Source organism: Podarcis tiliguerta (assembly GCF_965153285.1).
Source record: "Podarcis tiliguerta genome assembly, chromosome: 1".
NCBI classification, from domain to species: Eukaryota; Metazoa; Chordata; class Lepidosauria; order Squamata; family Lacertidae; genus Podarcis; species Podarcis tiliguerta.
Window position 1 is genome coordinate 45,695,561 of NC_139534.1, and position 26,845 is coordinate 45,722,405.

The following is a 26,845-nucleotide window of genomic DNA, read 5'->3' on the forward strand; positions in this document are numbered from 1 at the left end:
CCTATAGTGCTAGCTGTATACCCACCACCCCACAGTATATATCATTAATGTCCCAGTCTTGAAGTGTTGGCTGTGATAAACACCTTCATAAAAAAAAAAAAATCCACAAAGACCCCCGTGTAAGTTGCAGTGACCTCACTTCAGAAGTCTTGACCGTCTTATAGCTGCTTCTGCATTTATTTATACAGCACTTTTATTCTACAAAGCACTTTACATTTTCATTAAAATGATCAGTATTCCCATTTTGCAGCTAGGAAACTGATGCCCAAAGTCATCATACGCAGCGTCCCATGGCAACCAGAGTGAGTCTTTCCCTCGTTTGACAGGAGTTCCTTTACTTATGTTTTCTTTACCTTCATGATAATTTAAAATATAACATACAAGAACAGCAACTAGACTAGGGCAACTGGAAGACCCAGTTTAGGACTCTTTGTATGCCTATCATGATAAATGAAGAATTTGTGTGTATTGTTATTAACATTTGGTCTACAACAAACATACTTGGGCTACTTCACACATTACTTGCATGTGGTTTCAAAATAATGTCTGACCTCCAGATCTAGGGCCTGATCTGCCTCTACCCCCCCCCCCCATAAGCTTCATCCATTTTGGCAGCAGTGGCACCTAGCATTACAGCGGGTAGAGCTCACCACTCTGATGTGGGTGCAAATCTCCCTAGCAATCATTTGATGAGCAGGGAGAGGGTGATTAACCCTTCCTCTGCTGATCTATGTAGATGAGGGAGTTCCTATGTGTGCATGCAATGGTTTTGGGTGGCCACTGTCCAGAGGTTAGTCAAGAATGAAAATTGCTGCTGGGACAAAAACAGTCAGCCACTTCTGGGGTACAGCATCTAATTCGAGGGCAGGGGTATTCCAAGTCGTGTGGGAGTAAACTGATTGGGTAGTCTCTGCCCACTCAGTATTGTCCTACAAAATAATGCTTTAGAAGTTATTGTAATGTGTAAAGCAGCTTAGGATTCATAGTAAAACTAAGACTGGACAATCATATTGCTTACTGAAAAAAACTACCACTTTTGTGTAGGTGACATCTTACAAGGAGGATCATAAAACGTTAGAGATGTGGTAGGTAGGACAATATAACTTCAGTCTGGCATCGTTGCTTTCTTGCTAAAATCTCTACAGAAAGTTTTCACACTGAAAGCTTGTGCCTAGATCAGTGGGAGTAGATTGTAGAGTTTATTAAATGCAAGCATAAACATAGAACAGGCTTCTCTTGAATCTTAAGTTTGTCTCTGGGAGAAAAGCTTCCTCATCTCATGGCTGACGTGCGTTTAGAATGGCAGTGGATGCTGACAGTACAGATCTCTTGAACCCCAGCTGCTAAAATCCTCACAAACCCTGAATGACTTTTATCTGGACGTGAGGAAGCTTCCGCAACTACCTTCATTGCGAAGGCATTTTGTTCTCATGGCTGCTACTTAACATACAGGATGCAATGCAATCCAGCAGGTTTACTTTTCTCATTAAGGTGAGATTAGTAGGGTTGTATCCAGTGATAATCCTCAAAATGACGGAGGCTCATTGAGTCAGCAAAGGTGGCCACCAATGGAATAGGGAAGGAAACATGGGTCTCCATCTGTCCCCCCCACGATCTTCCTCCCTGCAGCTAACCCAAAACCTGCTACAGAGGGGTTAGAGGAGGGTGGAAATGAATAACCATCACCCTCCCTCATTGGTCTGCTGAAGGCAGGCTATTTTGGTCCACTGTAGGATTATGTCAGGTTGCTCACCTCTTCTACAATAGATCTGTTGTCCACAACCAGTACTTTTAATTCCCTTTGTTCCCAGAACAGTTTTTCTTAGACAATTAAATTGAAATTAGTAGAAGTTAGGCTCTTTCCTAGATGAGGCTAGTCAACTTCTTTTCATCCTTCAAGCATTAGAGAAAAGCATTAGAGATTGCTATTGGGGCTGCAGAAGAGAGAGGTCACTTTCCAAATTTCTTTCAAAGCAAATTACACAGAAGAAGTTGGGGAGGGGTAGAAACAAAGCAATTCAGAATGAGCACTGCACTAGATGGTAGGCCTTTGGGGCCCAGGAACTAATCCCCATGAACAGATGGTTCTGGGTTAGATTTTAATTAAGGAAAATGCAGACACACACCATTAAACTTATGTGCATCCAATAATCTCGCATTTAGAAATTCATTCATATTGAACAGTTTGTTAATATGCAACACCATCCTTTTATTTCAGCCTTTTCTACTATCTCACAAAGGCAAACCTGGTATGGGACTGAAGGAATCACTTGATATGCAGAACAAGCTCTTTGCCATTTTCATACTTCTGGATGTGGAATTTTCATGCTGCCCCTCCAAACTTCTCACGTTGCCCTTGAGGTACATTCTCCTGCACAGGGTTTTCATTTGTCCCGCAACAGGGTCCCGAACCATTTCCAGCTCTTCTTTGAAGAAGAATTTCTCTGTCATTAATGCCCTAGACTATGGGAAGCGTCTGTCTTGCAGAAAAGTGTTTCATTCCTGAGAGGAATACTGCTTGGATCAAGTTTGCCTTGAGACTTGCTGGAGGACAACCATCACACATTGTAATCAGGGGCCTTCCCTTGTGGCTGCCTCAATCGGATCTGTAACGTTGAAAAAGCGCTCACAGTCACATGAAAAAAGATCTGCCAGAGGTTGCGTAGTTCATAGAGATACATGTTGCATAGGCAGATTAAGCCAAAACTTAGGAAGGATTTGATGTTCCGCCAGCCTGTGCAATACACAAACAGATAGCACTGCAAAGGGAAAAAAAGTCACAAGGATGTAAGTAACCTGTTGAATTTTCTCATATTTCTATAGCAAGCGGCATCCAGCTAATGTGCCTTTCCACTCAACAAAGGTAAGAAGGGGAATGCAAATGTTACCTCCACAGTGTGAGCTCCCTTGACAAAAGCTATGTCTTTCAATTTAAATCTACCATTTGCTGTGGCATTTTAATATCTTATCAAATTATCGTTGCCCAAAATTTGTGCACTCTAGTACAACCCTACCATAGGTGGAGGTACGATCCAATTTCTGAACATCTGTCCTGGCCCCCTGCATCTTGGAGATGCAGTTGAAGTCTACACAAGAGTCTTCTATGAGCCATATGAATTTTGTAAACCCTTTAAAAATAATAATAAATATTTAAAATAAATAAAATACCACAGCAGCTGAAAGTAAGCTGTCTGTTACCAGCTATTTTGATTAAATATTACCTGAAGCAACAAATATCTCCACTAAGAAGATACAATATGCTCTCTCAGGAAAGTTAGCATAATAAGCTTACCTGTTTACTGCATGGCCATAAAATCATTAATGAAAATACAGAAATTTTCAGCAGGCCTGTGGGTGGCCAGGTACACTGAGCCTCAGAGTCTTAGCCAGGGACCTTCACCTGGGACCAGGTGCTTTTTTGTTTAACTTGATTCTAACAATACTCTCACCCTGGGCCTCAGACAAGCTCTGCATGCTAAGAAATCTTAACCAAAAAATGCAGGCAACAATCTGTCATTCTGTCCGATAAATTCCAGAATAAAAGCCCAGTTTGATTTAAGTTATGCCTCATCATGGACTAGTTTGTGTGATATTATGAGATAACATCTGTGGGGAGGGGCAGAACACGTTTCACATGCAGAAATTGCCAGATAGGGCTCAGAAAGACTCTGGAAAATCAGGGCCAATCTGTGGATACATTGACTAATAGTCTGATTTGTTATAAGGCAGCTCTATATTTTCAAACAGCTCCACATTAGGCCCAACCACCTTCAGTTTTCCCGGCCCAAAATTCAGATACCGTATTTTTCGCTCCATAGGATGCTCCTGACCAAAAGACACACCAAGTTTTTAGAGCAGGAAAACAAGAGAAAAAAAATCTGATTCAAATGTTGTACTAAACTATTTAAAACAGGAAAGTGTGTGGCTCCTGTCCACTTTGCTGCTTTAAAGCGAGCCACGGTATATAATGAAGACAATGGAAAAAGGACAGACATTCCATTATAATGTAGCTGTTTTCATTATCACTGGAAAGTCAGTATTGGCAGCAGTAACAAAAACTAAAATTTGAGCATTTTACTGTTATTAATCAAGAATATTAATAGTCAGGGAGAGAAACCAGGGCTGTGCAAATGAGAAGTGCTTGGAGTATGGAGGAAGAGCAAAGAGATCAAATGATTGCGCTCCAGTTCCTAATCTCTGAAGTTTTCTAAAAACAGGCATGGTTGTTTTGAAAGGAAGATTCAAAATGGAGTGACTGAGCAAAGAACAGAGGAGGAAAAGAGGGCAGATAAATAGCTTCCATTCAATACCAACACAATGTTTTTGGTTTAGTTTAGGTGGACTGTACTTGTAAGAATTTGTATAATGAATTATAGATTTGGAGTGGAGTATCAATGCCTCTTTTCAGTAATAAAGATTAGCTGCTAGGAACATGGTCCACACACAAACACACAGGATGTGTGGTTATAGTTGTGCAGTTTAAACTGTTCCTGAGCCCACTATTACTGGTTTGTGGAGATGCTTTGCATGTATTTATGACTATTTCTGCAAAACTGCTACTTGAAGAAATCCCCAAACTTAATATTTTTAAACTTCAAATGGAGCTCAGAATCCAGTTAGGCAATCCTTTGCAGTTGAATTAGGAGGCACTGAGAGACAGCAATTTGCTGCTTCCCACCCTCACCCCCACCAAGCAACCCAGGAGCGCGGGGCAAAGAGCACCCCAGGAGCACACAGCCTTCCCTCTGCTTGCAAACCTTGTCGGGGCTTCAGGGGAAAGCAGAAGCTGCCGGCAGAGCCGCATGGCTCCTCCCCCCCACCCCCCCAAAGAGCAGACTAGGAGCGCAGGGCAACAGCGATTTGGCTCCAGGGACCACACATTTGTTCCATAAGACGCACAGACTTTCCCCCTTACTTTTTAGGAGGGAAAAAGTGCGTCCTATGGAGCGAAAAGTACGGCACTTATCTATTGTGACAATGTGGGGGAGTCAAGCCTCTGTTGCAATCCACCAGCTATATACTTTGTAGACTTCAATGCAAATGTCCAGAAAGGCTAAACTAGAGCTGCAGTACAGTTCACCCACTACCAACCGAACTCAGAAAGAAACTTTGAAATAAATCTATTTACACACATTTAATTTTAGACTCACAAGGTATGATACAACATACCCTAAGTCAGAAAGGGATTACAACTTTTAAAAAATCCTTCAGACTTGTAAGAGGAAGATCCTACCTGATATAAACAAGCTGCCGTGCCGAGGAAAAAGGCAATAACATAGCTGAGGTCCTCTCTGTCGTTCTGGGGAAACAATTGGTGTCCTTATTTAGTAACGGAAGTTGCACAACTGGTCCCAGTGTCAGCCAAGCAGCCAGCACTTGGGTCATGATAAATGTAAGGCAGTAAAACACATTTAACTGAATTGCTTAAGTAGTAATAGCTAAATAGGTATGTCTACATTCATTTAGCAAAAATCAAGTGAGTATTGCCATCTGTTCACCATCAAATTAATGTTATTCTGCATTTACTGAAATTGGTATCTGAAATATTCCCACTGGACCACTTTTTTTCCAATGTACAACAGCTATCATTGGGGGGAAACTCTTCCACTCTTTAAATGCAGAGATCTCATTTTAAGAGCAAATGGGGTACATGGGTGACAAGTGCTAAACTCCTCCCCCCATCCATTTTTTTATCTCCCTGCAGCCTGTCCCCACCAATCGCCAGACTAAGTAGAAACACTTGGAAATAAAAATTCAGGAGACAGACTATGAAGAGGTAAGCTGGTGTAGGGCCTTAGCGTCTCTCACAAATGTGCCCCTTTTTCTCTTAAAACAAGCAAAATGTCCGGCCCATTTTCAGCAATTGCCACAGATCAACATTTAGAGAGACTGATCTGCCGCAATCACATGAATCCACTAGGTGGTGCTCAGCTCCTGCAAAGTAAAAAGTAAACGGGTAATGAAGAAAACCCACAAAGCAGTATTTACACAGATGGCAGCTAAATATTATACGATATACTTTCCTTAAGTTGTAATATCTAACAGTTGTATGAGCAGGAGCTTTGGATCTGGGAGATATGGGTTCCAATGGATTTTGGTTTGTTTCTCACATTACAGAAAACCTGACGTACCAGAACATGTGTGCACATAACAAAAGCAATTGTTACACACAAGCAGCACACTATTTCTTAACTGAAATATGAGTTCCTTATGAGAAAGTGAAAAGACAACAATGGCTGTTGAAGACCGCTTTCAAAAGGAAGAGCAAGAAAGACTAGAATTGCATGCAAATCAGAAGGTTCTTCAATGATAATGGGGAAGGTGTAATTTCTAACTGTAATCTGTGGGCAATTATAGAGTACAAGTCAATATAACTTTATGTTACATGCTTAGTGGAATATTGAAAAATGAAACAAGACCTCAAGGACATCTCATTTGTTATAACCGTTGCATGGGTAGTAATAACATTCATTTATTACTTCCGTATTATATTATAATTTAGTATCCTGAGCCAGAAGAGAAATCCAGAATAGTGTGTGCAGTTCAAAATGACTTTTCAAAAGTGTATTTTAAATTTCACTGAAAACATTTACATTTGAATTGAAAAGAAAAGGTGATGCAATTCATCTGAAATGGGACTAGAACTCACACCTGCCATTTAGCTCAGCTGGTTAAAACATGGAGCACTCCATAAGGCCCAGCTGCAAATTCCTGCATTGCAGGGGGTTGGCCTAGAATCCTCTGAGTCCCTTCCAACTCTATGATTCTAGGAGCTCCCAATGTTTAGTGCAGTCCTCCAAAACATTTTCCCAGAGTGGAGAACATAGGAAAGAACAGTTTTAACTAGTGCATCCAGAGCTTTAGCTTGGATTGCTGTAAGTGAACAGTAGAACTTCCCAGATCCTTCTCACATCATCTTTCTATGATCCTCTCAATACCGAGAGTATTTGCAGCAATCCTGTGTTCTAAAGGGATTCACTGAGAGAAGGTACTCCATCATGGATTTCCCTGATGCAAGAGAACAGTTCACTGGCCATGTGGATCAACATCCCCACAGAAAGCTACTTGTCCCCAAACAACCTGTCACATGATTCAGTGCTATCACACTGAGAGCTTCCTCCACCACCAGCAATGAATGTCATCGACATCCACGGCAGGCAGGCAAACTCACCATGTAAACGGCCCAGAAATGATGGGGTGGTCAGAAACACACCAGGGAAAACCTACTTCTATTGTAAAGTTTAATAGCTAGACCAACTCAAAGAATCTTATTAAAGTCTACATGTGAAACATTCTGGACTTCTTTACTGGCTCAGTTTCCCTACAAAAAAAAGCTAGCGACACAGGTCTGAAACATGTTAGTAACAGAAAGATATATTGCTCCACCAGCTGAGATGTCAAACAGCTTAGCTCAGAAGGACAAACCCAGCTTGCAGGCCATAGTTGCCAGCCCTCTGTGGGAAAAGAGGGGTTTCTCCTTATCCAAACAATATTCAGAGAGTGATTTAACTCTACCACTTATTGCAAGAGCATTTTAAAAAAAGAAATGGGTAGGTAGGTCTTCCAAGGCTGGGCTTTTGTTTTTCCCTGCTACAAAGTCATAAACATTGCTACAGTACCTGCAGTAGACTCTCTATGGCATGAAAACCACGAATTAAATTCAAAGCCCCACATAAAAGGCTGAGTAGAAAGGAAACAATCCCTGACAGAGTCACAGGTTCCAGTCGCTGGTGAGGGGCTGGAAGGCAGAGGGGAAAAAACACTTATCAATATTTAAAGATATGTTCCTTAATGTTTGAGCCAAAAATGTTAATGCTATTTTTCAGTGACTTCCTGCTCAAGATTCTGTAACTTAAATGAGAAAATACTCATAAGCTTAAGAGACTCCCTTTTCATTTACAGTGGTGCCTCGCAAGACGAAATTAATTCGTTCTGCGAGTTTTTTCGTCTTGTGAATTTTTTTGTCTTGCGAAGCACCAATGTGTATTGACGGTTTCCCATAGGAATGCATTGGCGGTTTTTAAAAAAAGGCGCAAGACGTTTTCGTCTTGCAAAGCAAGCCCATAAGGAAATCCGTCTTGCAAAGCAACTCAGAAAACGAAAAACTCTTTCGTCTTGCGAGTTTTTCGTCTTCCAAGGCATTCGTCTTGCGAGGTACCACTGTATTTTAAACTGAGTACATGCTTAGAGAATATATAACAGCAAGCTGAAGAAGCATAACTCTTAGAGCACATTGGAAAAAATATATTTTGCATGAACAAAAACTGAAATTCACCAAGGCCTGGTTAAAAATAAGTTTTGAACTAATGCACCCAAGTATTAGGCTTGGATTGTGGGAGCACAGCTGTAAATCTCCAAAATGCAGAACGAGCAGGTGAAATTAGTCTGCAATTAGCCACTGAGTAGTTAAGTCTCACCCTTGAAATAGGGCTCTCAGGGTTTGCTTTTCTGCTCTACTAATGCATAAGTTACAGCTCTTAAAGAATGCTTTATAGCCGACCCTAAACATGCTTACTCAGAAGTAGGGGCTCAATGGCACTTACTTGCACGTAAGTAAGTGCACAGAAGTTGACAGCCTGATCCTTTTCCATATTTTTAAATGACAGCAATGTGGAATATTACAAAAATATGAGAAGTAATATACCCATAATTGGTATTCTAGGAGGCAATGAATGGGGTCCATTCATCTCCTAAAAGTCTTCCAAAAACTATTGTCAGTTTAGCCTTCTCCAGCACTTTTAGCCCTTTAATCAGACACTCCTTTGTTTCTCACAAGGAAGTCCAATTGATCCTAATGGACTTCCTCCCAAGTAAATGTACATAGGCATAGTGCCTTAGTGTATTTGCTAAATGGAGCACTGTGAAGCAGAAGGAGAGGTAGGCTAAGTATGAAAACTTCTTGCTTCACCGGCAAATCCACAAAGGGGCCCACTGCACAATTCTCTTACAAACTATACTGACGCTAAAAGATGTGGAGGAGGTGGCTGAAAGTAAGCATTTATGCAGACATTCATCGGTGCTACTGGAGAACCAACGGTACACACAAATGTCTGCCAATTCATAGTGAATGTGTGTACAAGCAGTTACTGTGCTATTCCGCAACAAGTGACAGAAAATGAATATGAAAAAACAGGACAAAATCCACAGTAGTCTAGGCAACACAGAGAGAGTCACAATGAGGTTACTGAACCATATTTAAATCATTCTGTTTAAATCAGTGAAGTGTAAAGGTGCCAACAATGAAGTTAATGAGCTGGAACATTAATATTGAGAGGGGTGTCATTCCATGTTGTTTGCATTGAACAGCTGCAGCAGAAAAAGGCTCTCCAAAGCAGTTCATAAAGTCAGAGAAAGCACAACAGCGACAAAGGGAATTTCTCCAGAAGAAGAAAACTAGACTGTGTGAGCATCACTGTTTCCAAACTCTGGAAGGAACACACTAATCTGTGCACAGCTTAGCTGTTGTTTGGAAGAAACATGTTTTTTTAAAAATACAGATTTCTATTCTGCATGTATTTTACTCTAAAACAAACATGACGGAATAAACAGATTATATGAGATAACAATTTCCATCAAACCTCAGTGAGCTTCATAGTTAGAGACTGGCTTCCTCCCTACATTCATGTCCATCGTTCTAATCCAGAATCACATATTCTAGAGACAAGTGAAATTTTGCAGTGGCTTTTTACTTATATTCACAAATTCAAGCTTGTTGATTGTTACAAGAGTGGAATAAAATGGTGGAGCCATTAGCAAGACCTCAGATTTAGCAAAATTTTAGGATCAAATTAGACATGTCATTTGACCTTGAAGGAAACAATGGGACCTTTCCTCCCACTGCAAACTGAAGGTGCTGTGTTGTGGGTGGGAGAGATTCTAATCAGGAAAGCAGCAGGGGCAAAGGGTTAAAGTAGTCTCTCCATGACACACTCCTGATCCGGAATAGGCCCATTGCAATGGCCATTTATTTTATTTTAAGGCAGGCTAAACAACAAGAATGACATCTAGTTTGGTCCCAAGATTTACAAGACTGGTATAAACAAATTGCTCCAGTTTTGAACCTTTCAAGCAAAATTATGTTTAAGGAAACAAACTCACCTGTAGATATTTTCCCAGTACCTTTGTATTCTGGAAGAGGTACATGTGGATACCCATTGGCTGAACCCAATTCAGACAAGGAAATTTGATAAGGTGGTCTCAGCCTGATTTCCGTCTGCATGTCAGCAAGGTTTATCTTTGTCGACAGAGACCGTGGGTTGTTATATCTCTGCTTGGTTCTCTGAATGAAATTATCTGTGTAAAATTAAAACAAAACCCCCTTAAGACATATGTTAATAAAATCATCTGAGACCCCATGGCTTTATGGGCAATATAAGTCTCTGAGACACATTTAAATTCATTACTTGGAATTCTTATGTCCATTGTGGAAGGTTTTAATATTGTTGCTACTTTATAACTAATATATCATGGGCTAATTAATTTTGCAGCACCAAAAAATTAAGCGCTAGGAATCTAATTATAAATAAACTAATGACTCATGCACTGACAAGCCTGAAAGTAGGGCTAATATAATTAATGAATTGCATTTTGTTTAGCTTTTCATGCAATTCAGAATATATTCTTACAAAATAAAACAAGAGCTTGTTCTGAAAACAAGCCTGTTTTACTTCGACACACATAATATGAGAATTAACAGCACCCATAATGATGAACCTTCTTTCCCAACAAAAGCATACGACTATACATATGTAAGAGCAAAATACATGCTTAAAGGGGAAAGCCCACAGGCTTCTTCATTTTCGAAGATCGAAGATTCTTAGGTCATCTGGAATCTAAGGAATTGGGGGAATCCCCAGCACAGCACACAGGGGGAAGAGATTGAGGACTGCTGCATCTGGCAAGCTGAAATGCTTGCATACAGAACATATCTCATACATAACACAACAATGAATTCCACCCTGTGATTCCACCCCCCCCCCCCAAAAAAATAATCCTTCCTGATTGTGGCATCACCTCTGGCTCCCTTCCTAGGAAGACCTACCTAAACCCACCACTTCAAAATGTCATTAAACAGCTGAAAGCTCTCTTTTTGGTAAGGTGCTGGAAGAATGGGCTATATATCACAGTAAAGGTTTGTGGCTCAAACAATGGTTATGTTTAGATTTTAACTGCTAATTTTATTGCGTCAGCTGAGTAATAATAATAAAAAAGCTTTTTGTAAGCCACCTTGAACACTTTGGGGTGGAAAGATATGTTACAATTATATATCTATAAGATCTAAAACAAGTTCATCATTAAAGAAAGGGGTGAATCCTCTTTACCGAACTCAATGAAACAGTATGGTCTAACAGCTGTATTTGTCTTCATCATGTTGTATGTGGTGATGAACTCCTTTTGAAGCTCATCCAGGAAACAGAAGGCCAGGACACTGGGGTAATTTTCAGTGCAGAGCATCATGTAACTCACTCCCAAGGAACTAATAAAACTACAAAACAGAACAAAAACATTTTAAAATGTGTTTAATGTTTCAGAATTAAATTCATGCATCTACAGCTTGACTAGAGGAGCTCTCTGTGCTGTAAGAACAAGAAAAATGGCTCTGAGTGTAATGAAAGCATCAATATTCATGAGAAATTGTAACACTGTTTTCAAGAGGAAAAGGTCCCGAGTGTGTCCCACCACAAGTAAAAAGCAGAAGAGTACGAGGATTTTTCCTCTCTAAAGTGGGAAGAAGGAAACAGATCAAAGAGGGCAGGTGGCCTTCCCCTCTTTAACCTCTGAATGTTTTAATTATTGGTTGTGCATAAAAGGACATCTTCATTCCAAAACCCAAAACGAAAAAGCTCTTCAGAATTATCTTTATGAGCCAGAGAATGAAATCCTGCCCTAGCAATGATGCTTCTTCGTCAGTATTCAATGATGGCATTAAAGGAACTCATCAGAAGCTGGAAAACTCCCCAGATCTAATTGAAATTCTGGCATATGCTTACACTCTTTATTTATTAAACATTCTGCTAAAACACTGCATTAGTTCATCATTCCTTGTGCAATTCAAAACAATAATTCTAGGACAATTTTAGGTACATACTGTACATCTGACACTTTAAAAATAATTAGACTGATATACTGATATACTAAACACCAGAGATTTATCAAGAGTACTAAGGGAAGGTCAGTGCCAGAAATGTACACATCAGATAATAATACGAATTATCTAATTTTGAACTGTGAATATTGATTCTCTCTCCAACTCCATTTGCATCTACTTACAAATAATTAATTCCCCATTTGGTCTAGGGCCCACTTAATTATTAAGATCATGAAACACACACACTGTAACACACACACAAAGTCATTTCAAATAAACCATTCCAAAGGATGGTTTTGGTACAAGAAAAATGAAGGCAATGAGAAAGGCTTAAAATTTATGTTTTCAGCTTAAAGATACACATGGTTTTATGGCTGCTGTACACTGCTGTAATTTAATCCAGATAAACATAGTCCAACTAGGTGTGCATAAGGCACGCTGGGTTTTTCTATAACCTATTGGAGAAAAAGAAAAAGCACTGCCAACAAACTCATGGTCTTAGACACAAAATATATTGAAGTCTGTAGGAAAATGAAAGAAACTATAGGCAGGAGTGACCCAACACTCTCACCAGGTGAAGTCACAACTGATATGCTTCAAAAACTAAAGGTAAACAACCAATGGAACAAAATGGCATAATGTGCTATGACATCACACTACTGCTCCCACCATGTGTTCACAGCATATTTTGCCCCATTAGATTCATTTCATAAACACTTCAAAGGAAAAGCATCTCTGTTTCCAGAAGGGCAGTCCAAGGCTTGGCTGCCTATGATATAGTGGCCTGACATAAACCCTAGTATATCAAGATGGAGTTTGGGAGTTTGGATTTGATATCCCGCCTTTCACTCCCCTTCAGGAGTCTCAAAGCGGCTAACATTCTCCTTTCCCTTCCTCCCCCACAACAAACACTCTGTGAGGTGAGTGGGGCTGAGAGACTTCAAAGAAATGTGACTAGCCCAAGGTCACCCAGCAGCTGCATGTGGAGGAGCGGAGACGCGAACCCGGTTCCCCAGATTACGAGACTACCGCTCTTAACCACTACACCACACTGGCTCTCAAGATAATCACTTGATTTGACTTCTGATTAGTCTGCCGTTATATGCCTTATATATCCACCCACATGCTTCAGCCTGGACACTGAGATCCAGCACCGAGGGCCTTCTGGCAGTTCTCTCACTGCAATAAGTGAAGCAACAGGGAACTAGGCAGAGGGCCTTCTCGGTAGTGGCTCCCACCCTGTGAAATGCCCTCCCACCAGATGTCAAGAAGATGAGTAATTGTATATCTTTTAGGACACATCTGCAGGCAGCTCTTTTCCTGTGTTTTTATATGTGCTGGAAGCCACCCAGAGGGGCTGGGTCAACCCAGTAAGATAGGCGGGATGCAAATTATTGTTATTGTTATTATTATTATTAAGCAATACTGAAACAATATTTATTTTACTGTATTTATAACAATTAAAATTTCATTACAATTAAAAACTGGGGAGCATTGAAGAGCTACATAAAACAGATTCTCCTCTCCCCACAAAAATGGGGATCTGAACAGACAAATTTACAGTAACTAGAAGACTGGCAGAAGAAAAATGTCTTAACCTCTTGTTTTAAAGATATCAGAGATGGGGCCAGTCTAACCTTCTTTGGGAGGGAGTTCCACAGTTGAGATGCTGCCACCAAAAAGGCCCTGGCTCATGGCAGTGGAATGCAAAACAGGATCTCTGAGGATTACTACAATTTATGGGCGTACATATATGAGGAATGAAGCAGCTGTACAAATGCCTTCATATTTAAGATTTATGAAAATACATAATCATTTAAAGCTAACCTAGTTCCCCCCCCAAAAAGCAAATAGTTGTTTCACTCCCTATTATAGCAGCCAACAGTTGTATGTGAAACAAGATAAAATCCCAAATAAAACTTACTTTAGGTTATACAGTCCTGCATGAAGTGTGCATCTGTCAGGAAGGTGAGAAAGTCTCTTTGCAATAGTTTTGAAGTATTTTTGGCACTCCTGCACACCAACATTTTGCTCATAATCAGTAGAAGCAGATAGAGGGAGTCCATCTCTCACACGGACCACCGAGGCAGACAGGATCATGGACATTGCCAGCAGGCACAAGGAAAATCTGAAACAGAACATACATATAGAGTTTGATTTACCTTTGCTTTCATTCACTACATTTCCAGTAAGTGCATCTCGGGGTTCTAGTAAAATCCCTGGTTCAACCCCTGAGAATATCGCATCTGAAACTCTGGAGTGCCACAACCAGACAGTGTACTGTACACAAAAGTGAGCTAGTTAGATCTGACTTCCTATGCACCTAATTCTATTTCTTATATTCATATGGCATTTAGCAAACCATCACAAAAGTAATTCTGTCACCACAACTGGGGGAAGAAGAGCAGTCACAAATTGTTCCAACCACAAAACTGAATCACCACTGAAATATATATAAGTGGGCCCGGCAACAAAGTGTTGTAAAGTGTTTCTGTACAGTATTCCAGCCAGCCATAGCCTCATCCAGGCTGCTCTATTCTGTTTCACCCACTTTTCCATTCACGCACTCAATGAGTGACCACTAAGCATACTCAGCCTTAACTGAACTGTTTTGTGGAGACCGAATGGTCCCTAAGATTTTTTTGTTAACTTTGGGGTTCTCCTGAACATGCTGGTGCCTCCCCTCCTGTTTCACAGTGTCCTTGCTTTGGCTGTCATCCTGCTTGCATTCATTTATAACTCCTGCAACAAATATTGCAGTGTGGAGTGCTCTTGTTCAGAGTTCTAGCCAGCCAATCAATCATGGCCTATTCCAGAACAGTCCTTTCCATTTCCCCTCCACACTAGTTTGCATTCCCCACCTCCAGCAGTCAACCAGCATTGCATGGTTCACTGAGATGACTTAGCCTCCCTCCTTTAAACACAGAGCCTGCCAATAGCTTCCTCTTTTGCTTTTGGGGGCTACATAAGTTGGAGAATGAGTTTGCTCTTAGCATATGGGATTTGCTCCTAGCTGGATATTATTCCTAGCTGTGAGATATATGATACTTCATAATATGTGGAAAACAGGAAGAGCTTATTAAAACATTCATAATGCAGAAGGTATCTCTAGTAATAACTCATAGCAGGCGTTTAAAATGCCTACTACGCAGTCTTTTTGTAAAATATCCCAAAATGTAATTAAGAAACACTCAAGTTTCTCTTTAAAGTACTCATAAAACTAGGAGAGCATTGTGAAACTTACCAAACAGAATGCTTTTGGTATCTACAGACTCCCACAATTCCACTTGGGCACCACCCTAAAGTCAGCCAGCCTGGAGAGCTGGGCAAGGATTATCACAGTTTGTGAATTGTCATCTGCACTGCTTCCCAGCTCCAGGGTTACATGCTGTTCCCTGAATATGCTGCAAGTACATTAAAGCAGCAGCACTCGAGTACACTCAACCACATGTACATTTCTCTTTTCCCTTGGGAAAGGCCAGTGGGTGGAAGAGGGATGTCAGCTGGAAAGAAGGTGGCAGGAGAATGATAGGCAGGGAGTGGGCAACTAAATTTTTTGACATAGCTGCCAAGCCAGCCCAAAATTGTAGATCAGATGCAAATATGTCACTTATTCACTGAATACCATAGTCTGCCTGCCCAATTTCTTATGCATAGTAGTACAAAACACTGCCCTAAGAATGAATAGTAGCAAGTTACTTTTAAATGTCGTTAATGGAACAAAGCCACTTTTAGCTCAAACCACAGCTCACGAACCCACTTTTAACAATGTTTAGTGCCAAGCCAATTTGCAACCATGGTTAGAAACATATTTGCAAACTGCAGTTTGATACAGTACAGATGTAACATGGGTTAGCTTTGAAAATGAAAGGGAGAGGAAAATTCACATCCAAGAGGAGAAAGTTGTGTCTGAACCTGTGGGGCACGCATGAATTCTTAACCATTATAAATGATTAAGAAGCATTATGAATGCACCAGCCAAAGTGTTTAACACAAAGCTATTTTTGTCAGCTTTTTAAAAGAAAACAATGGTTGCGCATGGAGAGAGATGCAACTGGAAGTACCAGTGTAACCGTTCCTCGAAAACAAACTAAAGAAAATCCTCACAACACTAAAGAGGTTCACACAATCCATGCTTAAAGTATGGAAGGAGAAAGCATGTCAAGTGCCCCCAACCCCATTAATCCCCCTGGCCACCACCCACTATTCCACCATGCAGCCCATAGCTTCCAAACAAAAACATGGCAAGTCAAAGGTTTACACAGCCTAACAGACTTCTACAAAAATGGCAAACCCATACTAACACAAAGAATAAAAGACAAACTACGGGAAACTAGGTGTCCCCTAGTTTGTATACCCTGGCAGACCCAACACCAACTGCACACCTTCTTAAATAACCCAGCTGTCAAAGGACTCTGAACACCTTTGATAAACTTCAGAGGGACACAAAAAGGGGATGGAATTCACAATATACAAACTACTACTCAAGACCCTACAAAACTGTGTTCAAAACTCTGTTTAAACTATGGTCTAAACCACCCTTTAAGTCCATCTCAACCAAAAGAAGAGAACCAACTTTGAAACTAATTTATAGATGGTACCTAACGCCTCCGGATGTGGGTGGTGCTGCGGGTTAAACCACACAGCCAAGGGCTTGCTGATCAGAAGGTCGGCGGTTCGAATCCCTGTGACGGGGTGAGCTCCCGTTGCTCGGTCCCAGCTCCTGCCCACCTAGCAGTTCAAAAGCACGAAGTGCAAGTAGATAAATAGGTACTGCTCCAGCAGGAAGGTAAATGGTGTTTCAGTGTGCAGCTCTGGTTTGCCAGAAGCGGCTTAGTCATGCTGGCCTATGCCAGCTCCTTCGGCCAATAAAGCGAGATGAGCGCTGCAACCCCAGAGTCGCTCGCGACTGGACCTAATGGTCAGGGGTCCCTTTACCTTTACCTTTACCACCTCGGAGGCTGGTGCTGATACACCCAGGAACCTCTCCTAAATGCTGGAGAGGCTGCACCACTACAGGCACGTACCTCTAAAACAGACGACGTATGTACCCTTGTTAGCCATGAAAATCCTTTAATAAAAACAATTTTTAAAAGGCAATGTAATGGTGTGTTCTGTAAGACACTAGAACTAGACTAGTTTTGTTCATGAGGCTAAAATAGTTTAATTGCACATCTGTCAGTTTAAATGGCCTGTAATTCACAGATGCAACATGTGTTCCAACAGTTCACTTACAAAATTGCATACAAATTTCCTACAATAAAAAAGTCCATGAGTTCAATCTTAATACTATTCTACCTAGAAAGAGATTTTCCCTCCTATCCTTACCCAAATTTCCATAAATCAAAATTAATCTTACATGAGAAAACAAAGTATAATTCTGGTGACCTTATTATATAATGCAATTTCTGTTATTTTGAAACAATTCTGCAATGTATAAAGCTAGTACAGAATCTCCTTTTCTCTCAGTAGTTTTTTGTATTTTAGGACCAGAGATACAAAACAAAAAAAATCCCAAATACTAGGGAACTGGAGGTGGTTAGAGCTTCACAGTACTAGATCTATTTTACAAAATCTTCCTTAAATCCTGGATAAACAGCATTCATTTCCTTTGAACTCCTATTTATGCAAAGGCAAATTAGTCACTCTTCCAAAAGATAAGCCTCCCTAAAACCGGCAAGCTGTTTTCCATGCATTACCAGATGATAGTAGCACAAAGCTGTATTTAGCTACAGCCCTATCTCATATCATTAGTCAAAGGGGTTCTAAGTGAAACCATGTTCATACGTCATTGCATGATATAAAATGTGCTTGTGGATTAAATTCGCCTGTGAGCTGCTCCTCTATTATGTATATCATTTGAGAATGCTATTATCCTGTTATCTCCATCCTTACATCTTGCACTTTTAGAAATACTCTGGTTGCTTCCAGATGAACTGCTTATTGAGCATTTATCCTTATTAATATGCACAAAGATTGTGGGGAGGTTAGAAGATGTTGGCTACTTACCGAATAGTCATTTTGATTAATATACGGGGAAGTTACATGATGTCAAGCAATCATCATTCCCCACTTTCCGGTGCATCCAATCACTTTCCTTATTGTGAAATGTCTGATTTGAGGGAAAGAGTGGATTTGTCGTGCAAGAGTCCTCATCAACTTAAGTTGCATAACTTGGATTTGCCAGTGTGTGAAATAATAGCAACAGTTTAAAAAAGCTCTCTCTGAGACAGACTACCATATGCACTGCTACTCACAAGTAGAGCTCCTACGAGTATAATCATCCCCGCTTTTTTCTGTGGGGAAGACAGCTCCACTCAAGAGAGTGAGGACATCTTTGAAGGCTGCAGCACTCCATATTTGCTTTGGAGGACCACTCCTCAATCACTTGGTCAGTTTCCTTGACATTACACCTCCAAATGTGTGGCTAAATTGGCCTCTGCTCAGGGATAAACTATGCAATGTTAAATGTGTGTCTGACTTAAGCTCCTCTTAAAATGTACTAACCATCCACTTGGGAGGGGGCTGAAAATCACTGGGATCACAGCAGATGTGGAGCATTCTCCAGGTGTGCTCTCTGCATTAAGGGAAAGCTCCCAAAGTGCCGATGGGAACTTTACAGGTTTTCACGAAATTATTTCCATTGTAACTGCAAGGCAGAAAATGGGTGAAGTCTCCCTCCACATCTCCCCCATCCCAATATTTACCAGCCATCCAGACAGCTGCTAATAACATTTTTTAAAAATCTGTATGTTAAAGGCAAAGACTGCCATATCTAGTTTGCCCCTCAGAAAATGAAACATGCACAGCAAAGTGTTGAAGAAGCATTGCAAGTTGGTTCAGAGTAAGGGTGGCTTACATATCGGGACAGAAGAGGGTCTGGAAATATATATATAAATGAGTGATGGGAGACCCTAAAAGTTAAGCTGTCAGTAATCTTACAGAAATATATTTGGGTGAAAATATTTAGTACTCAGACAATTTCAATAAATTACTATCACAGTGTCGTCTACACTCTAATGGTAGCGAAATAAGTTCAAAGCAAGATGAAAGAAAGGTGGGTTTTGCAGACTGTTGTGGGCCATGTGTGTAAGAACAAACAATATACTTAAACTCATATTTCTCCAAACCAAAAATTAAGTTTAATAACACATTGTGTTCAGTGGGGCCTACTCCCTAGTGAGTGGGTTTAGGATTATGCCTAAAGGTTTTCTGAAACAACTATTCCTGAAAGAAAAGTGCACTGTTACAGCTATACTTTTATTTGCAACATACTGTACTGGAAAACTAAGGAGACAATTTCTTTTTCCATCTCTGAAAGAATGGTATAGAAAATTATGGGGCAAAGAAATCATGAATAAAATTACATAATATATATTTGTGTTAGAGAAGAGAAACAAAATTGATGTGTTTGGAGAAGAATGGAAATGGCTTAGAAACTGCTGGAATGCTGAACGAAGTATTATTAAGCAAAATAATTTTCCTTATTATAAGGTTTCTCCTTTAGTGTCCTTACGTTTATGTTTTAATGATTTTTTTCCTATTTAAATTTGAGATGGGTATGAATACATCCTTTTAAAAACTTTTGGCTTTCTCAGAAACATAATGAATAAAGTAATGAGATGCATGACAATTGCTTTTAAAATAATACTGTGGATAGACAGCCTGTATTATGGTACATAGTGATACACAGAAGGCAGTAAATCATGTGCCAATACTGGCACATATTACAGTTGTCTGGCTAACATTTTATTATGTTGTTCTTCATAAGCCCACATAGGCAAGTATAATGGCTGAAATCTGTTATTTAATAATGTGTTCAATTGTGTTGACTGGCAGTCCTTTCAGCAACTTAAAAGGGGCTTGCATTAACAATGGACTGTTACTTTATTTTTCATTATTTACAATAAAATAGGCTTGTAATCAGCCACTTGCCTGTTTGCCTCAACTAAGGGTTGACTCCAAGGTCCCAGCTGAATCTCCATTGCTTTGAAGCTATAACCACAAATGCAGCTGCCATAGCTCTGAACCATATTTTCACTAGGCTATGCTCACGTTTCCAGTCTCAGTACCCGTATCTTGAAAGGTGGAAGACAGCCCCATACTTTAAGGCAAGGATAGAGAACCTGTAACTTACTATTCAGATGTTGCTGGACTAGAACTACAGTTGTCCCTGACTGGCTGAGGCTCATGGGAGCTGGTATCCAACAGGATATGGAGGGCTATAGGTTCCCTATCTATGAGCAACACCAAAGCTAAGATCATATGCACACTTACCTATGAGCAAGTCCCACCTAGAAGTCAGTCATTGTATTGCCAATACAAGTTGGAGCCTGGATATCTGAAGGAGCATTTGCTTCCATATAGACCTACTTGTTTGTTAAGATCATCAAAGGAGGCTCTCCTAATGGTGTCACCACTGGCTGTGGCACAGAATGCAGCAACCTAAGCAAGGGCCTTTCTTGTGGCTGTATCCGTTCCACAGAACTCCCTCTGCCCTGAAATATGCTTGGTGCAAATTGTGTTGGATTTCAACACCTGCTTCAGACTTAGCTCTTTATCTAACCTTTGCTGACTATTATTATTATTATTTCATTTTAATAACTGCTTGCTATGTAAGGACTTCCTAATCAACTTGCAAAATTTTAAGAGCATAAACATAAAGCAGAGCATAAAATAAGGAAAAGTAACAATACATAACAATTAAAGAACCCTATATTCCATAAATCAGACCCAGCTTGAAATTGTATTTATTGCTGGCTGCAGAGGGTATAATTTTATAATGGTTTTAATATGTATTTTATCCTATTTTATTTTGTGAACCGCTCTGGTTTTACTTAGCTGAAGACCAATATATAAATAGCTTTAAATAAACTAACCAACTCATTCTTTGGGACTTCCTTCTAAGTACATATACATAGGATTGCACTTAAAATCAAACTACATTTAGCAATCCCACTGACAGTCAATAAATATTTCAGAAGGGTCAAATGAAAAGGTTATTCTAGGATAAGATAACAATGAATCTCATGTAAACCACTGAAGGAGGAAAAATTATTTCACTTTAACACCATTTTTACACTGCGGTACCATTTATTTGCAAGATCTTGTAAGAAATAGTGTGATCCATCCTTGATGGAACAACTTCCTCTTAGGAAACTAAAAGGAATACACTTGTAGCTTTTTGAGTTTACACTATGGAATAATGTTACCATATGAAGAGAGTTGCATTAATGTAACCTTGGGGATACACAGCTCAGAGTAACATATGGCCAAATCAGTAATTACCACAGTAGTATTACATTCATTAAGCAATAAAAACATGCTCAAGAAGCTGAGGCCTAACCCACAGTGGTAAGGAAGACCTTCCTGGCATGTACTCCCTCAGGATGTGGTGGACTCTCCTTCATTTCAGGTTTTTCAACAGAGGCTGGAAGGCCATCCATTAGGGATTCTTTAGCTGCGATTTCTGCATTGCAGGGGGTTGGACTAAATGACGCTTGGGATACCATCTAACTCTACAGTTCTATAATTCTATGATTCTACTATACCTTTGGGACACGGGTGGCGCTGTGGTCTAAACCACAGAGCCTAGGGCTTGCCAATCAGAAGGTCGGCAGTTCGAATCCCCACTCCAGTTGCTCGATCCCACCTCCTGCCAACCTAGCAGTTTGAAAGCACATCAAAGTGCAAGTAGATAAATAGGTACCGCTCCGGCGGAAAGGTAAACGGTGTTTCCGTGTGCTGCTTTGGTTCGCCAGAAGTGGCTTAGTCATGCTGGCCACATGATCTGGAAGCTGTACGCTGTCTCCCTCGGCCAATAAAGTGAGATGAGCACCACAACCCCAGAGTCGGTCACAACTGGACCTAATGGTCAGGGGTCCCTTTACGTTTACTATACCTTTACTAACCACTTAATAACTTTCCACAGCCATACCGACAACAATTGCCCTAAAACGTCACAGCATTTCCTCCCCAGTATTGTATTAGGGAAGGCTGAGGGAAGGATTCCCTCACCCCCTTTTATTTCAATAAACCATAAAGCAACAAACAAATAGTCTCATTAAATCCCCCACTAGTAGCACCCTGCATGGAAGGGCAAGGGAGGAAAACTAAAGGGCACCCTTCTTTTCCACAACTACCAAGAGGCCTTGCACTCAGAAATGCAGTTTTTAGTGGTAGGCCTAAAATCCTAAATATATATCCCTCATTATGCAAGAGCGCTTCCTTCTCCAAATCCTCCCCAATACGCCTTTTGCCAAAACCCTAGAGGGGGATATGCGAATCGCAAACACACACCCAGCTACATTAGCTCAGGTATTTAAGGGCAGAGTCCCCCCCCCCCCGCCCGCCTTGCCCTCTGGCACAGTTACAGTGCCTTGAATTGCTGCATGGCGGGCAAAACATCCAACAGCTGCAGCGTTTCCCTCCCACCCCTAGAGAGAAAACTTCCCCTGGTGAACTTCCACCTGGTCAAGGGGCTCTTGAGGCACAGAAACGCCACAAGGGAAGACGAAGCAGCAGCAACTGGAGGCTGCAGACGTCCCCTCCCAGGTCTCGAGGACCGTGCCAAAGGGCGCAGCTGTGGGGACGTCCCTGGGGAGGGAGCCCTATGCCTGCTCCCTCCTCCACAGGAAGGGCGCACCTTCGCCCAGGCCCACAAAGACAGGGCCCGCGCTCCTACGGGCAAGCTGGCTCAGTTGCTAGGCAACCACTCGGGGCTGCAGCGAGCGCGCGGAGAGGGAATCGGAATTACCTTGCTTAATCGACCCGGCAGCATCCGTAGCCGGACCGCGGCTCCACAGCCTCGCGCATAGCGTTCTTGGGCGTCTTGACACGTCACACTCAACAGCGCTCGCTTGTAGAATGCGACGTCACATGACGCCGCGTAAAAGTCGCCATTGCTCTGCGGGGGTAAGGAGGGGAAGGCGTAGCTTAAGCCGCCATTGCTTTGTGGGGATATATGGCTGCGGGAGCAGCCATTGGTCTACGCAGTCGCGGGTGTGGTCTGAATCTGCCTATGGGAATAATGGTGGAACGGCGCAATACTGTTCAGAGGTAAAGTCCTATTGCATTCAGCGGGGCTTGCTCCCAAGTAAGTGGTGCCGCTGGGTAATTAAATTGCCGTATACCTTTTAAAAAAAAACCCCGCCCGAGAATTTGTATAATCCAAACCATGATTTTGGGAAGTTGAAACAAAAACGGTACACCTGGATTTGAAACTAGGAGGGATATTAATTGGTTATAATCGTATTGTCTTTATTAGGGACTAGCGCCTTTTGAGATTTCGGGGTTTACATGGCAATTGTAAATCGAAAGATCCCAAAAGAAATAAATAAACTACTGTATACAATTAACTGGATATTGATTAGTACTTTCTAAAATAGTAAAATATAATTTGAGGTGTTGCAAAGTGGTATATGGAAAAAAAATTTAAAAATATTTTTTATTAACAGACCAATCAAATCAAATCACATAAATTCCAAATTACAAAGCCGAATTTTAAATTTTTTGTTGGGGGTACCCATATTTCAAAAGGGATCCGTATTCCGAAAGGGATCCAATCATGGTATATAGAATTTTTTTAAAAAAAATGTAATTGACCTAGAATACGAGCAGATAATGTCATTTTAATAAACTTTCATGCCCACTCAAAAATACCTTTCAACCAAGAGCTAAATCCTTAACATCTTAATTATCTTTGAATAATTGACACTGGTGGAAATGAGCCAAGATGGTTCTGTTCATAAACTTCCTGCAATAATGACATGTCTTCCTCCAACACTGTGTTCTCAAAATATTGTCTGTGGAAATGAGGGCAAGGGGCCTTTAAAGGTATGCTAGGATCCCAACCTGAACTGAAGAATGCACATCTACAGTATTCCTTCATTCTAAGTGTGTGGAGACAGGAAAGGTAAGGTATTCTGTATATATGCCCAGAAGTACTCACTGTATTTATATCTGTGGCTATACATAGATAAGTCTGAGGGCTAAGGCTATGGGGCCAAAGACAATACTATCTTCAAGAGATTATTTCCCCCTACACCACTGCAGTGATAGTCCTTTCAATACTGTCTGATAGTTATTATATTAGCTTTATGATTGCTGAGCCTAATATATAAACCACAGGTACATGACTTAGAAACTTTTCTTTATTAAATCTGAGTGGTCTTTATTAAATCTGAGTGGTCTCTCCACAAATCTAAAAGCCTAACAGTCTGGTTAAGGGTTTATGGAGAGCATTAGGATACCTACAGACATATTTAAAAACTGGCATCATAGTACAAATTTCCCATTGGGGTGTGTCTGCTTTCTTTTTATGTTGGGATGCTATGGACAGACGTAAAGGCAAAGGCAACTGAACATTAGGTCCAGTTGCGAACGACTCTGGGGTTGCGGCACTCATCTCGCTTTATTGGCCGAGGGAGCCGGTGTACAGCTTCCAGGTCATGTGGCCAGCATGACTAAGCCACTTCTGGCGAACCAGAGCAATGCACGGAAACACCATTTACCTTCCCGCCGGAGCAGTACCCGTTTATCTACTTGCACTTTGATGTGACTCTTCACTTGCTTTTTTTGTTTTTTGTAAAGCCACTCTTTTTTTAAAAAGCTGAAAAATTTAAAAGGGGGATAAGTGGCCTCATGATGTTGTAAGCAGCTAGCCAACATAGCACAGCCAGGTTCAGCTACAAACAGGATGGATTTTCCTTAAGGAAAAGGTGAACAAAAACGGATGAATACTCATCCACAGCGGACTTACAACTCAAGTTACAAGTATCTGGATGCACACTTAGGCTGCAATCCTAAATGCACTTGCTGCAGCGGAAGTCCCACTGAACATTCTGGGACTTACTTCCAAGTAAGCATCAATAGGGATGTCAGTAGATGACCCATTCCCACCTGCTTTTTATCCTTTTTTTTATAATTTCTGAAGTAAAATTCAAAGACAGTGGCAGGATTTCCCTATATAATACACTGGGAGAACAGAAAAACCTAAGGATGAGATGTATGACAATACCTTTATTCCAATATTTTCAATATGTACCAGTTTGTATTGATTTTCTGTACATGTTTGTATTGCTTTCAAAGCACCAAGGTTGATGTGTTCTGTGGCTCACCAAGAAGAAGAGTGTACAACCTGCAGAAAAATTGACAAACTGTCAGGTTCCTGTTGGGGAGGATGCCAGCATTTGCCATCTTTTAAGAATAAAGACTACATATGTGCTGCTATGAAAAGAGTGATATAGCAGGTGAGTGCTCAACATTATACTACAAAAGTCCCCCTGAAAGAAAGAGAATCTTTAATATGCACGTGTAGCTAAGGCAATTAGCTCATGTAAACACATCATCATGTATGTCATGATTTTGTACGTTTTTTAAAAGTCAAAAAGCATAAAATTATGCTAAATTGTGTTTCTGCTGTTTAAACATGTTTTTTATATATAACAAGTATGTTTAAAGTAATATTCCTCCAAAATGTCTGAAAAAAAGTATGCAACATAATTTTGCATACAGAAGAGGAACCACAGGGAAATAATCAGTCCATTGATATCTATATTTTTTTAAGTATCATGACAAACTCATTATTTTATGGTGTATAATCTGTTATTGTCAAACATCGAAACTGCTGCTCAGCACCACTGAAGTCAGTGGGAAATTTACCAGCAACATCAATGTATAGCAGCTTCTATATAAACTAAGCAACCAGATATTTTAGGGTGTTAAATGTGCCAAATATACCCAGAATTAATTATTTGGCAACAGCCTCACAGGTGAACTATGCAGACATTTTTATTCTGAATGGAACAGATCTGACCAAAGATCAGAGTTAAAATGGAAACTGTTTTACCACCAATTATGATTGTTGTGGGACGCGGGTGGCGCTGTGGGTTAAAGCCTCAGCGCGTAGGGCTTGCCGATCAAGAGGTCGGTGGTTTGAATCCCCGCGGCGGGGTGCGCTCCTGTTGCTCGGCCCCAGCGCCTGCCAACCTAGCAGTTCGAAAGCACTCTCGGGTGCAAGTAGATAAATAGGGACCGCTTACTAGCGGGAAGGTAAACGGCGTTTCCGTGTGTGGCTCTGGCTCGCCAGAGCAGCGATGTCATGCTGGCCACGTGACCCGGAAGTGTCTTTGGACAGCGCTGGCCCTCGGCCTCTTTGAGTGAGATGGGCGCACAACCCTAGAGTCTGTCAAGACTGGCCCGTACGGGCAGGGGTACCTTTACCTTTACCTATGATTGTTGTGAATTCCTCATCTCTAATATGGAGCTATTTGCTTGTTTGTAAATGCCTAGAATAATTTTTCTTCAAACATTATATAAACTTCATATATAATCATCTTTGGAAGAGAAGTCTGAGAATCTGTACTAATTACAGTGATGTTTTTTCTTATACAGACAGTTGTCCTTGGGGAGTGGAGCTCGACCACCTAATACATCTCACAAAGGCCGACAAACAATCTTCAGATCTCAGTAACTCCCCATCATAACTGAGCTGCACTAGATTTGAACTGACAACTTTGAAGAAGGATTCTCCATATCCAATTACCCAGGTCCCTGATGAGCTCAATGTTTATCTGAAAGCTCTGCCTTCTGAAGTGTGATGAGAGGATTCTTCCCATCTTCAGCTGGGTTGCAACTTGCCTGCACTCCCTTCTATCAAATAAAACTTTTATTCCATTACTCCTCATCTCATTTCTGGCCTTTTTGTTCTCACAAGAGACCGTTGCCTGCTTAATTTCTCCCTCCATCTAAATTAGT

General features: G+C 40.8%; 2 protein-coding genes and 1 long non-coding RNA gene across 12 annotated transcripts in view; 2 read left to right on the forward strand and 1 right to left on the reverse strand.

Moving 5' to 3' along the window:
- ADCY5 (adenylate cyclase 5) overlaps window positions 1–623 on the forward strand; it is a 174,779-nt gene extending 174,156 nt beyond the window's left edge. For all 4 annotated transcript variants that reach the window (XR_014503644.1, XR_014503645.1, XR_014503646.1 and 1 more), the window contains one exon: window positions 251–623. Coding sequence is in view for 1 of the 4 variants with exons in the window: in XM_083405879.1 (XP_083262005.1) it covers window positions 251–262 (12 nt within the window). In the remaining 3 variants the exon portion in view is untranslated. The remainder of the gene's footprint in view (window positions 1–250) is intronic.
- SEC22A (SEC22 homolog A, vesicle trafficking protein) lies at window positions 150–25,222 on the reverse strand. Of its 7 annotated transcripts, none has more exons than XR_014504884.1 (8): window positions 22,845–22,984; window positions 14,013–14,216; window positions 11,322–11,485; window positions 10,099–10,293; window positions 7,620–7,738; window positions 5,234–5,299; window positions 1,323–2,606; window positions 150–1,255 (listed from the first exon to the last, which is right to left on the reverse strand). XR_014504884.1 is itself a non-coding variant. In XM_083413303.1 (7 exons), the coding sequence occupies exons 2-7, from the start codon at window positions 14,192–14,194 to the stop codon at window positions 2,559–2,561; spliced, it is 927 nt and encodes a 308-aa protein (XP_083269429.1). In that variant the 5' UTR covers window positions 14,195–14,216; window positions 25,134–25,222; the 3' UTR covers window positions 150–2,558. The 7 variants fall into 7 exon arrangements, 4 of the variants coding, with proteins under 4 accessions (XP_083269429.1, XP_083269430.1, XP_083269427.1 ...); XR_014504885.1 differs by having other exon boundaries at window positions 1,323–2,759; XR_014504886.1 differs by lacking the exon at window positions 22,845–22,984 and adding an exon at window positions 22,558–22,744 and having other exon boundaries at window positions 1,323–2,759.
- On the forward strand, window positions 23,045–26,767 carry LOC310664860. Its single transcript, XR_014505082.1, has 3 exons — window positions 23,045–23,183; window positions 25,178–25,338; window positions 26,483–26,767. It is a non-coding gene; the product is annotated as an uncharacterized lncRNA (long non-coding RNA).
- The last annotated feature ends 78 nt before the right edge of the window (window positions 26,768–26,845 follow it).